Source organism: Pristis pectinata, chromosome 20 (assembly GCF_009764475.1).
Source record: "Pristis pectinata isolate sPriPec2 chromosome 20, sPriPec2.1.pri, whole genome shotgun sequence".
In the NCBI taxonomy this organism is placed as follows: Eukaryota; Metazoa; Chordata; class Chondrichthyes; order Rhinopristiformes; family Pristidae; genus Pristis; species Pristis pectinata.
Window position 1 is genome coordinate 5,399,045 of NC_067424.1, and position 15,563 is coordinate 5,414,607.

Sequence of the window (15,563 nt, forward strand, 5' to 3'; positions counted from 1 at the left end):
ATCCCTTCTGCCTGCACATGGTCCATATCCCTCCATTTTCTGCCTATCTAAGAGCCTCTTAAATGCCTCTATCCTGTCTGCCTCCTCCACCACCCCGGCAGTGTTCCAGACACCCTTTTCTTTCTGTGCAAAAGAAAAACTTGTCCTGCACATCCCCCTCTCACACCAAATGCATGCCCTCTGGTATTAGACATTTTGACCCTGGGAATGTGGGGAGAGTACAGTGGGATTGGCATAAATGGGTGCTTGATGGTTGGCATGGACTCTATGGGCTGAAGGGCCTGTTTCCAGGCAATATGAGATTTTCTGTGATATATTTGCAGAACAGTGGTTGTGAAAGGTTCGGTTAGATTATCTCAGGGTTACTTCAGGTTGTTGAGATTGGGGAATGACCCTCCGTGTGCACCTGTTTCAGATTTTAACTTTGCCATGTACCCACCATCAATGATTGCGACCGGGAGCATCGCTGCAGCGATCCGTGGCCTCGGCATCACGTGCAATAATCTCTCGGATGAATCTTTGACGGAGCTGCTAGCCAAGATTACCTGCACGGAGCTGGTAAGTTTGGAGCCATGAACTACCAAACACTTTGCTGAATTCTCCTCAAAGTCACTCTGTCCACCACCAGCACACAGTGGCTGCAGAGTATCCATCTACAAAACACACTGCAGTTACTCAACCGGACGTTAAAATGGACTCTTGACCTCATCTACCTCGTTATGGCCTTGCACCTTATTATCTGCCTGCACTGCACTTTCTCTGTAACTGTGACACCAGCACTTCCCATATCCAGGGGGGGAGACAAGAGACTGCAGATGCTGGAATCTGGAGCAACAACCAATCTGCTGGAGGATCTAAGCGGGTCGAGCAGCATCTGTGGGAGGAAAGGAATTGTCGACGTTTCAGGTCGAAACCTTGCGCCAGGACTTGTTGACCCAAAATGTCAACAATTCCTTTCCTCCCGCAGATGCTGCTCGACCTGCTGAGTTCCTCTAGCAGATTGTTGCTTCCCTGAACCAGGACTTGTACCTACGGGAAGGTCAGGATCTTTGGGGAAAATGGGGACACCAGCTGCAGCTTCCCCTCGGAGTTGCAAACCACCCAGACTTGGTAATATATCACTGTTCCTTCACCGTCACTGGAAGATACCTCCCCGGCAGCACAGGGGGTGACCCTTCAATGGGTGGCTTACCTTCTGAAGGGCAGTTAAGGGGGGGGCAATAAATGTTAGTCCCTCTTGGATCTGTCGGCTCACAAAGGAAAGGGCGTGCAAGCAATGTGCTGCAAACCAAAATCTTTTCCTCCTTCATGGAACGTTATCCAGAGAGCAGGTTCTCAGACTCGCTGAAGCTACCTCGGTAGAACTGTTACCAGCAATGCAAACCCACTAGTCATGCAACTCAACCTGGGTTGAGAGATTTTTGGACTGGTTTGGTTAATGGGTCCAAGTGTTGTTCTCGTGGTAGCCTTGAACTGCGCAGCACACTGTGATCGTGACTCATCTCAGGAGCTTCAGCCTAGCCTCTGTATTCTTGAGAAAAACCAGTGTGCAATGCTCCCAACACTAGGGTTGCTGTGTCATAGAAGGTCAAGCTGATCAGCACTTCTAATTGTGCGACTTCAGCAGCTCCTGTTGACGGTAATTAGTACCTTGGCTGCTAAATGGGATCAGGAAACACCAAATATTTCCCGATCACGTCTAGTACAATAAGATGGACTCTTGACCTCTCAATTTACCTCGTCGTGGCCCTGCACCTTATTGTCTGCCTGCACTGCACTTTCTCTGTAACATTTTCTTCTGCATTATTGCTTCCCTTGTACGACCTCAATGCACTGATGTGATGAAATGATCTGTATGGATGGCATGCAAAACAAAGTTTTTCACTGTGCCTCGGTACGTGTGATGATAATTTACCAATTTACAAAAATAGGCCCTTTGGCCCAACAAGTCCACGCCAGCCATCAATCATCCGTTTTCACTAACGTAACAGGAACAGGCCCTTCAACCCACAATGTCTGTGCCAGTCATGATGCTAAATTAATCTAATCCCTGCTGCCTGCACATGATCCCTATCTCTCCATTCCCTGCATATTGATGTGCCTGTCTAACAGCCTCTTGAATGCTACTCTTGTATCTGCTTCCACTGTCACCTCTGGCAGCATATTCCAGACACCTCTCTGTAAACAAAAAAAAGTTTCCCTGCACATTCCCTTTTAAAACTTTGCTCGTCTTAAAGCAATGCTCTCCAGTATTTGGTATTTCTGTTCTGGGGGGGAGGAGGAGAAGATTCTGAATTGTCTGCCCTATCAGTGCCCCTCATAATTTTATAAAATTCTATCAGGTCTCTCCTCAGCCTCTGATGCTCCAGAGAAAACAATCCAAGTTTGTCCAACTTCTCCTTACAGCTAGTACTCTCTTATCTAGGCAGCATCCTGGTGAACCTCCGCTGCACCCTTTCCATAGCCTCCACATCCTTCCTATAATGGGGTGACCAGAACTGCACGCAGTACATCAAAGCCTACATTAATCTCACTTCTTATTCTCCTTGTGTTCTCATCAACTCCCCATAGATTCTACCACTTGGCGCACTTTACAGTAGCCAATTAAACCTACCAACCCATGCGTCACCAGGATCTGAGAGAATGGAGATCAGACATTTTTAGTAAAAACACTCAGCAGATCCAGTGCTTTTTATTTCAGACTTACAGCATCTGCAGTTTTCTCAGTGGACACTTAATTGTTGAAGGTGGAACCAATGATAATGCTTAGAGACACAACAAACTGCAGATGCTGGAATTTGGAGCAAAAAGGCAAACTGCTGGAGGAACTCAGTGGGTCAGGCAGCGTCTGTGGAGGGAGATGGACCGGCCATATAATCATAGATGAAGGGTCACAATCTGAAATGTCAACTATCCATTTTCCTCCAGCAGTTTTTTTGCCATTGATAATGTTCTCCTTGAAGACAGCATCTGCGTTTGAGTTTGTGATCCTAACGTCTCCTTTGTGACTTGGGGTCAAAGTCTAGGGGCATTCACCATGCGAAAGACTTAATATTAAGGAGATATTTTGATGTTTGAGCAGTAACATTTCACTTGGCTGTGGGCAGTGGAAGAAAGAGCTCTCGATGGTAATGAAACCAACCATACGATACTGATACCTTAACCAACAATTGATGCAACTTCACAGAAAACGGAGGACATTTTCGATTTCATTTTAACACGGGTGGAAGCTGCTTCCCCCCCTCAAGTTCCTGTTTTGATGCCTAACTGAGAAGATTGTGTGGTACCTCCGAGCGTTTCGGAGCTAGAAGTTCACAGATCTGCTGATGGTGATAGAATGGTTGGTTGTCGAGCTGTAATGCAAACTATAATGCTCAAAAACTCTACAACGACCAGGATATCGATTTGTCAGCCACTGTGGAGTGTCAGACACCTGGAAAATCTGTGTTGAATGATTTTTATCTAATACCCTGTTGGTTGTCCTGGGTCACGGATAAATTCTCCACAACTTTCGGCCTTCGACGCCTTGTGTTGAGAGATTTGTGAAAGTGTTGTAAAGCAAAATTTGGCACCAGACTGCATACAGTATGGGGATAGGTAGAGGTTGTACTGGGACCCATGTCCTGTTGAGCAGCTTGGTATTGGGAATTGGTTTATTATTGTCACATGAAAAGCTTTTTGTTTGTATGCTATTGAGTCAGGTCATCCCATACATAAATACATGGAGGTAATGCAGGATATAGTGTTGCAGTTATAGAGAAAATGCAGTGCAGGTAGACAAATAAGGTTCAAGGGCCATGAGGAGGTAGATTGAGGTAAAGAGTTATCTTGCGGTCCAATCAGGAGTCTTATAACAGCGTACCAAGTTTAATGCTAGAAGCCATTTGTGGTATTTAATTGTCTTTTGGGATTGGGTCAGCCCATTTGTTGCCCGTTCCCAACTGCCATTGAGAAGCTGGTGATGGGCCATTTCCTTGAAGTCCTGCACTATTTCTGGTGAAGGTGCTCTCACAGCACTGTTGGGGAGGGAGTTCCAGGAGTTGGACCCAGTGACAATGAAGAAACAGTGATGTATTTTCCAAAATCGGGATGGTGTGCATCCTGGAGGGGAACCAGCAGGTGGTGGTGTTCCAATGTGTCTGCTGCCCTCGTCCTTGGCATCACGGGGTTGAGGGGAGATATCAGGGTAGCCTGGGCAAGTAATGGAAGTGCACTTGGAAGATAAGATAAGATTTCTTCATTAGTCACACGAACATCAAAACACACAGTGAAATGCATCTTTTGCGTAGAGTGTTCTGGGGGCAGCCCGCAAGTGTCGCCACGCTTCTGGCGCCAACATAGCACGCCCACAACTTCCTAACCCACATGTCTTTGGAACGTGGAAGGAAATGGTAGCACCCGGAGGAAACCCCCGCAGACACGGGGAGAACGTACGAACTCCTAACAGACAGTGGCCGGAATTGAACCTGGGTCGCTGGTGCTGTAAAGTGTTACGCTAACTGCTACACTACCGTGTCATGCCTACATAGATGATACCCACACTAGCTACAGTGGAAGGAATGAGTGTTTGGGATGGTGGATGGGGTGCCAATCAAGAAGGGCGTTTTTAAAAAAAAACAAGTGGAGAGTATTCCAGCAGTCTCCTGACTTTGGTTTGTAGACTGTGAAAAGGTCTTGGGCTCTCAGGAGAATTGCCCACTAGAGATTTGCTGCTGTTTTCTGAGATGTGTCTTGGAAGTTGCATTGGCCTAGTTGTCTGAGCAGCGACTGGCCGGCTACTTTCTGTATACCTCGTGACCACAATGCCCCTCGCTCTTTGCCAAGTGCATTCCCCACAATGTAGATGGGCACTGAAGACCACCAGGCTGACCTTCCTGTGCATACCCACAATACATTTCCATCGTTCCATGGGTGGTTGGCACGGAAACCTTTGGCTGTTCCAGACCATCTCCTGGTTTAGTGAGACTGGACGAGAGTGGTGGGTGTGAGTCTTCTATCCGGACTAGAAATGGAGGGAAACATAGAATCATAGAAAAGTACAGCACAATACAGGCCCTTCAGCCCACAGTGTTGTGCCAACCTTTAAACCTCACCTAAGACTAACCCCTTCCTCCCACATATCCCTTTATTTTAAATTTCTCCATATGCTTATCTAGTAATCTCTTGAATTTGACCAATGTACCTGCCTCCACCACTGCCCCGGGCAGCGCATTCCATGCCCCAACCACTCTCTGGGTAAAAAAAAACCTCCCTCTGATATCTCCCTTGAACTTCCCACCCATTACTGTAAAGCCATGCCCTCTTGTATTGAGCATTGGTGCTCTGGGAAAGAGGCGCTGGCTGTCTACTCTATTCCTCGTAATACTTTGTACACCTCTATCATGTCTCATCTCATCTCCTCCTCTCCAAAGAGTAAAGCCCGAGCTCCCTTAGTCTCTCCTCATAATGCATACTCTCTAAACCAGGCAGCATCCTGGTAAATCTCCTCTGCACCCTTTCCAACACTTCCACATCCTTCCTATAAACAAGCAACCATCTGGGAGGAATACAAAATATTTAGGCCTAGCTTCAGTCTTAAATACATAAAGAGCTATACAGCACAGAGACAGGCCTTCCGGCCCAACTTGCCCACGCCGACCAAGTTGTCTACCTGAGCCAGTCCCATTTGCCTGTGTTTGGCCCATATCCCTCTAAACCTTTCCTTTCCACATACTTACCAAATGTCTTTTAAATGGACCCACTTCTACCACCACCTCTGGCAGCTCATTCCACATAACCACCACCCTCTTGTGGGAGGGGGATTGCCCTTTGGATTCCCTTTAAATCTTTCCCCTCTCACCTTAAACCTATACTCCCTAGCTTCAGATTCTCCTACCCTGGGGGAAAAGACTGACCATTCACCTTATCCAGGCTCCTCATGAGGCCTTCTATAAGGTGTCCATTTAATTGTCATTGTTTCACCTCCTACCCCACCCCACCAAGACTCAGCCTGGGGCCTTGTTCCTTCTTGGGATCTTGTTTAGCCGGGGACCTCCTGCCAGCTAGAAGCTTGGATGTCCCAGTGATTCTGGGTTGCCAGAAACAGTTGACTCCTTCGGTGACCGGGCAAGGTTTCATGCTCCAATTGACCGATCCAAGGGGGCAGGTTACTGAACCAGGATGCACCACAGCGAGAAGGCAGGCTTGACTTCCCCGCCCATTACCATGACAACTGCTTCCTATTTCAAGGTCAAATAGAGCTTATTGTCATGTGCACAAGTCCATGTGTGCACAGGTGTAATAGAAAACTTGCAGCAGCATCACAGGCACAGAGCATCAGATTCACAAGAGAAACAAATTAAACACAATATTTACAAGAAAGAACAGTCAGAACAAAAAAAAAAGTTCATGTTAGTGCAAAGTGGTCATAGTGCTGCTAAACTGTAGTGTTCAGGGTTGTGCAGGTCTGTTCAAGAACCGAATGGTTGAAGGGAAGTTCTTGAACCTGGTGGTGTGGGGACTTCAGGCTTCTGTACCTCCTGTCCGATGGGAGCTGCGAGAAGATGGATGGTGGGGGTAATGGATGTTGCCTTCTTGAGGCAGCGCCTCCTGTAGATACTACTGATGGTGGGGAGGGATGTGCCTGGGATGTATTATGCAGAGTCCACTACTCCCTGAGCTGCTTGCATTCCTGTGCATTCAAATCGCCGTACCAGATCATGATGCAACCCATCAGGATACTTTCAACAGTACGTCTGTAGCAGTTTGTTCGAGTGTTCGGTGAGAAGCCGAACCTCCTAAGAAAGTAAATACACTGGCGCGCCTTCCTTGTGATTGCTTCTACATGCTTGTCCCAGGACAGGTCATCTGATATGTTAATGCACAGGAATTTAACTGGACTCTCCACCCCAGTATAGACTGGCGCACGTTCGCCCTCCCTTCCCCTTCCTGAAGTTAACAATCAGCTCTTTGGTTTTACCGACATTGAGGTGGAATTTGAGTGAGGGCTCAAATGAGCTGGGGCCAAATGAGTATCTCACAGTTGGGGACATGTTGCCCCATTGTGTTAAATACAGTGAGTACTTCCTGTCAGCATACATCCACAATTATATATATTTCATACTCTGAAAGCAGGTTTTAGTTGTTTATTTCTTCTGCTTCTGTTCTTTATTCAAATAATTTAAGAAAACAGAAGTGGACATTGGAACAGGAGGGGAGTGTGGGATTGGAAAGCAGTAAGGCAGGCTGTTTGAGAGTCTAGTTTCCTGCTTCCCTTTGATTGTGGTAATTGGAACCAATTATAATGCAACAACCCCCAAAGGCCCTTGTTCTGCTATTCATTCTGTAGGAGAAAAACTGGGATGAGTTTACCGCAAGAGTATTGTTCTTGCTCTTTCATCTTGCGCTCTGTCAAGCACTCAAAACCACTCTAGCCGTGCTGTTACCTGTGCTGTGGCGAGCTTGAAGTTTACTATTTCCTCCCCGAAAAGTTGTTCTCTTTTGGTTTCTCAACTGCTTTCCTCCTGGACAGCTGTTGAAGATTAGGAGAAAAAGGCTTCTCTTTGAAGGATGTGCCTGGGTATTGTGAAGTAGAAAACCTGAAGCAAATGGTGTACAATAGATGGCAGTAGGTGAATGAAATCTGGTCCCGTCTAAAGTTACGGGAGCCACATAGATGCAGACAAAACCAGTAGCTTAGATATTTGTACCTTGGCTTGTGGGGCAGTCCGGTTGAAAAGGGAACAGATGGAAGGTTGCGTTCTTCGTGATATCTGTCAGAAAAGATCAGCCTTTTAACTGCTTTTGTGTTCTTTTTTTTCCCTTCGGCACTAAAGACACAGATTAAAAAGGAAATGTCGGTACTGGACACAGATCTTGGGGGTGTGAATTTGTTCTGTATTGAGTGTTCAGTTTTTTTTCTTTCCTAACATATCATTTATTAAGTGTTTCTTAACAAAGGTAAATTTCCTGTCTGTGGATAAGTGGTGAATTGAGTCAATTGTATAACAATTCAGCTGGATGGGTGCTGTCACAACTGTTTCCACTAGTGCGAGAGGTGAGAATTCTTAGTAATGATGTAGTGGAGGTTCTATTTTAATTTACCACTTCCTCTGCTGTGCAATTTGAACCTCGAACCATTTATTTAGAATTCCTGGTAAGAATAGATGGTCCTCTTATTTAAATTTGTCATACCAGTGAGGTAAGACTTTTTGATTGTCACATTATGTGGTAGGGTAGTGTTCCAGCCTAAAAATATCCTGGCAATTTTCTTTAATTTTACTTTTATTTTTTCCCCTTTCAAACCACGTCCCTAACCTACCAAATTGAGGCTGAAAGGTGTTTTAAGGTGTTTCCCCCCCTCCCTCCCCCCCTCCCCCGAGCAATTCCCCTCTGCACCAGGAGGATCCAGTGACCAACGATGCCAATCTGATCTACGAGTTGATTCAAGGTTGCGTTGTAGGAACTGACACTGACTGTACCACAGGGCTGGTGGCTGTGGCTTGTCCGCGAACTCCTGGTGAACCAGTTGGAAAATTCGGTGCAGACAGTGGGAAGATCAGGAAATAAGCAATTCCAGATTTGACCTTGTGTGCACAGGGGTTCCCTAGGTTACGAATGACCTGGCTTGGAGAAGGCCAACTTTATGAAAATTCTCCCATACATTTTTAAAAGCATTTCTAAGCTAGTTTCATGCGATTCACTAATGATGGAATAGTGTTTATTCCATTAGTTTAATTATGGGTAGCGTTGGGGTGATTATTTAACAAAATCAAAGAATAATAGCAAGTGTATGTAGAGCGATACAATGTGGGTTACTATAGAAAACGGACGTTTCTGATTTACGGAGAAATCAACCTATGGGCAGTTGTCAGGAACAGAACCCTTGCGTGACCCAGGGACTGCCTGTATTGTCAGAAAGCTTCCTCACTTAAAAGTAAATTGAGTTATAGGATTGTTTTCTGGAAAACAAAAATTTAAATGTAGAGAATTTTGTGAGGTTCTCATGTTCCATACAGTTGTCAGAATTGCCTTCAATAGAACTTATTCCCTCTACCAGAATGGCCCAAATTCGTGATGTTAAGTGAGTTTTGGACTGAGTGAAGATTGGAGCATTTCACAGCAGCAAAAGCTTTTTTTTAAAGTTGGAACTCCCCCATCAAACTTCAGTGGGAATGCTGTCGGTGAGGGGTTGTGGAGAAATCTTTGTTTCCATTATCTGCGTAAGGGGGTTTCATCTCACAGGTTTTGGACCAGTTGCAGTTGCTAAACGTCATCCCTGGGACGTGGCAGTTGCTGGCAAGGCCAGCATTCCCCAGGTGGTCTTGACCTGCCAATACGACAACTGTCCATGTCCCTCCACAGATGCTGCCTGACCCAGTGAGCAGATTGCTTGTCGCTTCAGATTCCAGTATCTGCAGTTTCTTGTATCTCCAGTGTTTATGGTTCTGAGCTACAGAGGCAGTCAGGAATGAACCCCGATGATGGTTCTGGAGTTGTACATAGACCAGACCAGATTAAAAATAAAAAAATTTCATTCATTCGTAAACCAGTTCTGAGCAAGAGGCCCAGACCTGAAATGTCAACTGGTTTCTCTTCCCACGGATGCTGCTTGTCTGAGTTCCTCAGCTTTTCTCTTTCTGTATCAGTAAACCAGAAGCATTCTTGCAGCATTCCAGTCATTTCATTATTATGGTTGTTTTTTTAAAATTCCAGATTTATTTAATGACTTGAATTTAAATTCCCCAGCCGCCGTGGTGGGATTTGAACTCGTGTCTGGAGCAGAGGCTCAAGAACTCTGGGCACTTAACTGTTATCTTACCGCACCCCATTCTTGTCGTTGTTGTCACACTACATTTGCTGAAAATCACAGGAAATTGTCCGAGGAGGATTGAAATTTGCAGGGAGCAGCGCACACTCTCAAACGTACACACTTTGCCATTCAGAAGTTCCTTCCTATTACGTTTACAGCATGCTGATTATCCTGGCTTGTTCCTGTGTGGTATCCACTGCTACAGAGCACAATCAGCTAAACAACAAGCCTCCACGTCTTAGGTGGTTTTTGGAAGATTTTGCTTTTACAGCGGAGTTTGCTCTTTTCTTTGCCTGTGCTAACAACAGCCCCCACAGGCAGCCAGGCATGTGAAGGCTGAATTTAAAATCATGCTTTTCCTCAAGAGACTAGGAAGGAGCCAATTTTGGCCCATTGAGCCGTGCTGGTTCCCAGCACAGTCCCATTCTCCACTAATTGTTCTCTGCAACCCAATCCCCCTACATTTCCATGTGGTACGTGATGAAATCTGGGAATACAAGGGGCAATTTACAGCGGCCAGTTAACTCACCAACTCGCATGTCTTTGGGACATGGGAGAAAACCGGAGCACCCGGGGGAAACCCACAAGGAAAACGTACAAACTCCACGCAGGCAGCACCAGATGTCAGGCTTGAAAATGGGAGCAAGATGGTCGGCCTAGGTTCCATCACTTAAAGGGCTTGTTCCCGTGCTGTACACCTCCCGTGGTAGGAGCATCAGAGAGATCTTTAGGCTTGAAGCTGGGACCTTCTACCTGGAAAGTGAGAGGGCAGGTTGTAGAGGACTCACCTTGGCTAACGGGGAGATAGACATTGACTGAGGAAAACCCTTGCGGATCGGAGCACTGGATTACAAGGACCCCTTTCTGCAGACGTTGGCGAAGGATGTGGAGCAGCCGTTTTGCGATGTGGGATTTTGGTCGATGTGGAAAAGATGCAAAGGTTCACAAGGATGTTACCAGGACGAGAGGGTTTGAGTTGTAAGGAGAAGCTGGATAGTCTGAGGCTGTTTTTCCTGGAGCGAGGGAGGCTGAGCTTTATAGAGGTTTATAAAATCACAAGGGGCACAGATAAAGTAAGTAGCCACACTTTTTCCCAGGGTAGGGGAGTCTAAAACTAAGACACAGGTTTAAAGTGAGAGAAAGGGACGTGAGGGGCAACTTTTTCACCCAGAGGGTGGTGAGTATATGGAACGAGCTGCCAGAGGAAGTGATTGAGGCAGGTACAATTACATTTAAAAGACAGTTGGACAGGTACATGGATAGGAAAGGTTTAGAGGGTTAAGGGCACGTGGGACTAGCTCAGGAAGGCACCTTGGTCAGCATGGATGAGTTGGGCCGAAGGGCCTGTTTCTGTGCTGTGTAGTTCTGTGACTTATTAGTCATATTGAAAAGCCTGTCACCTCTCCCATGGTTCCTCTTGTCTGTCTGAGAGCAGTTTAGGGAAGGGAAGGGAATTCATGTTTGCGTACACCCCTGCCTACACTTCCCAAACCTCTGACCTCTACCACGAAAGGGACGTGGGAACACCAACCTGACGGGGAATTGCATCGCCATCAAGGTGACTAAATCCTGGAACTCCCTCCCCAGACATGGGAGCCCCTTCACCAGAAGTGGTTGAGGTGGGCAGTTCACCACCACCTTAAAAAAAAATTTTTTAAGAATTTAGATATATCTACAGAGTAGTAACAGGCCCTTCTGGCCCAACGGGTCCACGCTGCCCATTTCAAACCCAAATTAACCTACCCGTATGTCTTTGGAATGTGGGAGGAAACCGGAGCACCTGGAGGAAACCCACGCAGACACGGGGAGAACGTACAAACTCCTTACAGACAGCGGCGGGAATCAAACCCCGATCGCTGGTGCTGTAATAGCATCGCGCTAACTGCTATGCTACTGTGCTGCCCAACCTTCTCGAGGGGCAGTTACAGGTGGGCAGTAAATGCTGCCCTTGCCTGATTCTGGGAGTGATTCTCTTTTATTTTTAAAATAAAATTTACAAAAAGCAACTACTCTGGATTTTTGCACCAACGTGGGTGAAGGCAGCTTCTTCTGGGCAACCCCTTTCCTCTCCAGAAGCCCAAAGAAATGAAATGCTCTCCAAATTAGGGATTGAAAATCCATCCACACAGTCTTAGTGTAAAGACCATAAGATGTAGGATTAGGCCATTGGGCCCATCAGGAAGTCCGCCATGCAATCGTGGCAGTTTTATTTTCTCAACTCCGTTCTCACACCTTCTCCCTGTAACCCTTGACACCAGCCCCACCCCCCCCCCCCCAATTACCAATCAAGAACCTATCAATCTCTGCCTCAAGTACACCCAATGACTTGGCCTCCACAGCCCTCTGTGGCAATGAATTCCACAGATTCACTGCCCTCTGGTTGAAGAAATACCTCCTCATCTCAGTTTTAAAGGGACGTCCCTTTATTCTGCAACTGTGTCCTAGACTCTCCCACTGATGGAAACATCCTCTCCACGTCCACTCTGTTCAGGACTTTCGGTATTTGGTAGGTTTCAATGGGATCTTCCCTCATCCTTCTGATCTCCAAGTACAGTCCCAGAGACATCAAACGTTCCTCATGCGAGATGTCTTTCATTCCCGGGATCCTTCTTGTGAACCTCCTCTGGGCCCTCTCCAGGGCCAGCACATCTTTGGATAACATCCTAAGACAGACAAGGGTTGTTTTCTCTGGAGTGGAGGCTGAGGGGAGACCTGATAGAAGTTTATAAAATTAAGAGAGACAGCCAGTATCTTTTTCCCAGGGTTGAAATGTCTAGTACCAAGGAGAGAGGGAGCAACTGTTCTACACAGAGTGTGATGGGTGCCTGGAATGCGCTGCCAGGGGTGGTGGTGGAGGCAGATACAATAGATGTTTAAGATGCTCTTAGGCACATGAATGTGTGAGAATGGAGGGATATGGACTTTGTGTAGGCAGAAGGGATTAGTTTAGTTAGGCGTTTAAGTAGTTTGGCACAGCATTGTGGGTTGAAGGGCCTGTTCCTGTGCTGTACTGTTCTATGTTCTAAACGAGGCCCGTCTCTTATTGTACAGGCTTACCAGGAGGTTTGTAATTTGGGATATAATCCCCAGAGTTCCGAAATAGCATAAGTGCTCCAATCAGCAGAGAACCCTCGATTTAAAAGGTACTAATGGTCCAAAATGAAGTTGCAAGAAGTGAGCAGGTCCTCCACATCTAGGTCTGCTCTGAGAAATTAGTTTTCTGTTGTAGTGAAATTGTAGCTTAACTGGTTTGTAAGCTTTGATTGTCAAGATGTGAGAATACCGCTACAGTTCTGAGAGGTGAACTATAAGTATAAAGGAGGTGAGTAAACTCTAAAGATTAACACTGTTCAGTGACCACTTTAGCCACCCACTCACTTGTAATGTTCTGTGCACTGCTGTAATGTGCTGTGATTCAAGAGTATAGCCGTGTACTGAAACCAGGGGAAGTTTGGTTAGTTTAGTCACCTTTTCTGGGAATGCGTCTTTGTAGTTGGTAAACTGTGAGAAATTTTAATACACACGGAAACATCTAGAGGCTTTCTTGCAAACAACAGTAGGAGACCCAACAGGGAAATGTGTGGTCGGGCACCTTTATTCTTTAGATAGGCAGAGAAAGGACTTTTAGCTCGTGTGTGTGTGTGTGTCTCAGTTGAACACTGCCTCCGTGTGGGGATGTTGGGTTGTGGCAGGACGGACAAGCACCAACTCTGAGCAGTAAAAGAGAGGCCTGCATTTGTGTAGCATCCTTTGCATCCCTGTCAAGGCGTTACATGGTGCCTTGCGGCCAATGAAATGCGTTTCCTCTTGTGAAGCATCTGGTGCACATTGAGATAGTGGGACGTAATTAAAGATCAAAAGAACTGCAGGGGCCGGGAATCCGAAACAAAACCAGAAAAGGCTGGAAACTCTCAGCAGGTCAGGCAGCGTCTGTGGAGAGAGAAGCAGTCAATGTTTCTGGTCCGTGAGCCTCCATCAGTACTGGGGAAGAGAGAGATGCGAGTTTAAAAATAGGAGAGAAGGTGGGGGAGGGATGTGTACAACAAAGGCAGTGTCTGATGGTGAGCACGTACTTTATGTTGAGAGAGAAATATCAGTCATTTCTCTTGGAGACACAGACTGCAACTGCTGGAATCTAGAGCAACAAACAATCCTGAGGCAGGGTCTCGACCCGAAATGTTGACAGTTCCTCCCCCCCCCTCCCCCCCCCAGATGCTGCTCGACCTGCTGAGTTCCTCCAGCAGATTGTTTGTTGGGCATTGCTCTTCTTCGCAAGGGATTTTTATTATTTTTAGGGGATCTAAATGTTGTTGACAAGGCCAGCGTTTATCCCCCATCCCGAACGAAGCTGGGGGTGAGCCGTCATCTTGAACCACTGCAGTCCTTCTGGTGAAGGTGTTTCCACGGCATTGTGGGGAATTGCAGGATTTAGACCCAGTAACGATGAGGGAATGGTGAGATGTTTCCAGGTCAGGATGGTGTCCGAGTTGGAGGGGAATCTGCAGTTGCAGCCTTTGTGCTCCTTGGTGTGGTGGGGGTTGTGGGTTTGGGAAGAGCTGTTGGAGTAACCGCGGCAAGTATCTGCAGTGCATCTTTCGTAGATGGTACGTACCGCAGCCAGGGTGCGGGAGGGAATGATATTCGGGGTGGTGGGTGGGGTGGTAATCAAAAAGACAGCTGGTGCTGTTGATCTTCTTGAGGGTTGCTAGAATTGCCCTTTTCCAGGTGAGAATTCTACCTGGTGCAGTAGTTGAGACTTCAGTCTGGGTTTTATTCTGAAAGACGGTGTCTCTCACAGTGCAGCAGTCTCTCAATACTGAAACTGAGTGTCAGTGGGTAAATTGGTTTATTATTGTCACGTGTACCGAGGTACAGTGAAAAACTTTGTTACAGATACAGATCATTTCATCACATCAGTGCATTGAGGTAGTACAAGGGAAAAGCAATAACAGAATGCAGAATAAAGTGTTATAGTTACAGAGAAAGTGCAGTGCAGGAAGACAATAAGGTGCAAGGTCATGACGAGGTAAATTGTGAGGTCAAAAGTCTATCACATCATACAAGAGGTCCGTTCAATTGTCCTGTAACAGCGGAATAGAAGCTGTCCTTGAGCCTGGTGGTACATGTTTTCAGGCTCTTTTATCTTCTGCCGGAAGGGAGGGGGGAGAAGAGAGAATGTCCGGGGTGGGTGGGGTCTTTGATTATGTTTGCTACTTTACGAGGCAGTAAGAAGTGTAGACAGAGTCCATGGAGGGGAGGCTGGTTTCCGTGATGTGCTGGGCTGTGTTCAGAACTCTCTGCGGTTTCTTGGGGTCTTGGACAGAGCAGTTGCCATACCAAGCCGTGATGCATCCGGATAGGATGCTTTCTGTGCTGCATCTATAAAAACTGTGCTTTGTAGTGGATCCCAAAGGAAAATTGACAACCAACCATTGAGTGTGACATTCGGAGAATATGGTGCAAAGGAGTGGTTGTAAGGGAATATCTGGAGCCTTGGACTGCAGGTCGGGCTGCTGGAGACTGGGGAGTGTGCACAGGAGGACAAAGTTGAACGAACACAGAGTTCTTGAGTGAGAAGTTTCCATAAATCCGGGCATGGCCATTGGAGGATTGAAGAATTCCGACTCGGGTGTGAGTGCTGTGTCTCTCTGCTCACCTCCCCCACATGGTGGCTCACCTTGGTTTGGAAGGCATGCATTGTAGAGAGGCAGACTTGTCACACCACAAGTGGCCATTCAGCCCAATGAGTCTGCGTCCGTACTAGTAAACCTTT

The 15,563-nt window shown here is 46.6% G+C and overlaps 1 protein-coding gene across 3 annotated transcripts in view; it reads left to right on the forward strand.

Moving 5' to 3' along the window:
- LOC127580723 (G1/S-specific cyclin-D2-like) overlaps window positions 1-15,563 on the forward strand; it is a 339,518-nt gene that overhangs the window by 312,686 nt on the left and 11,269 nt on the right. For all 3 annotated transcript variants that reach the window (XM_052034506.1, XM_052034503.1, XM_052034504.1), the window contains one exon: window positions 416-558. In XM_052034506.1, coding sequence (XP_051890466.1) covers window positions 416-558 — 143 coding nt within the window. The remainder of the gene's footprint in view (window positions 1-415; window positions 559-15,563) is intronic.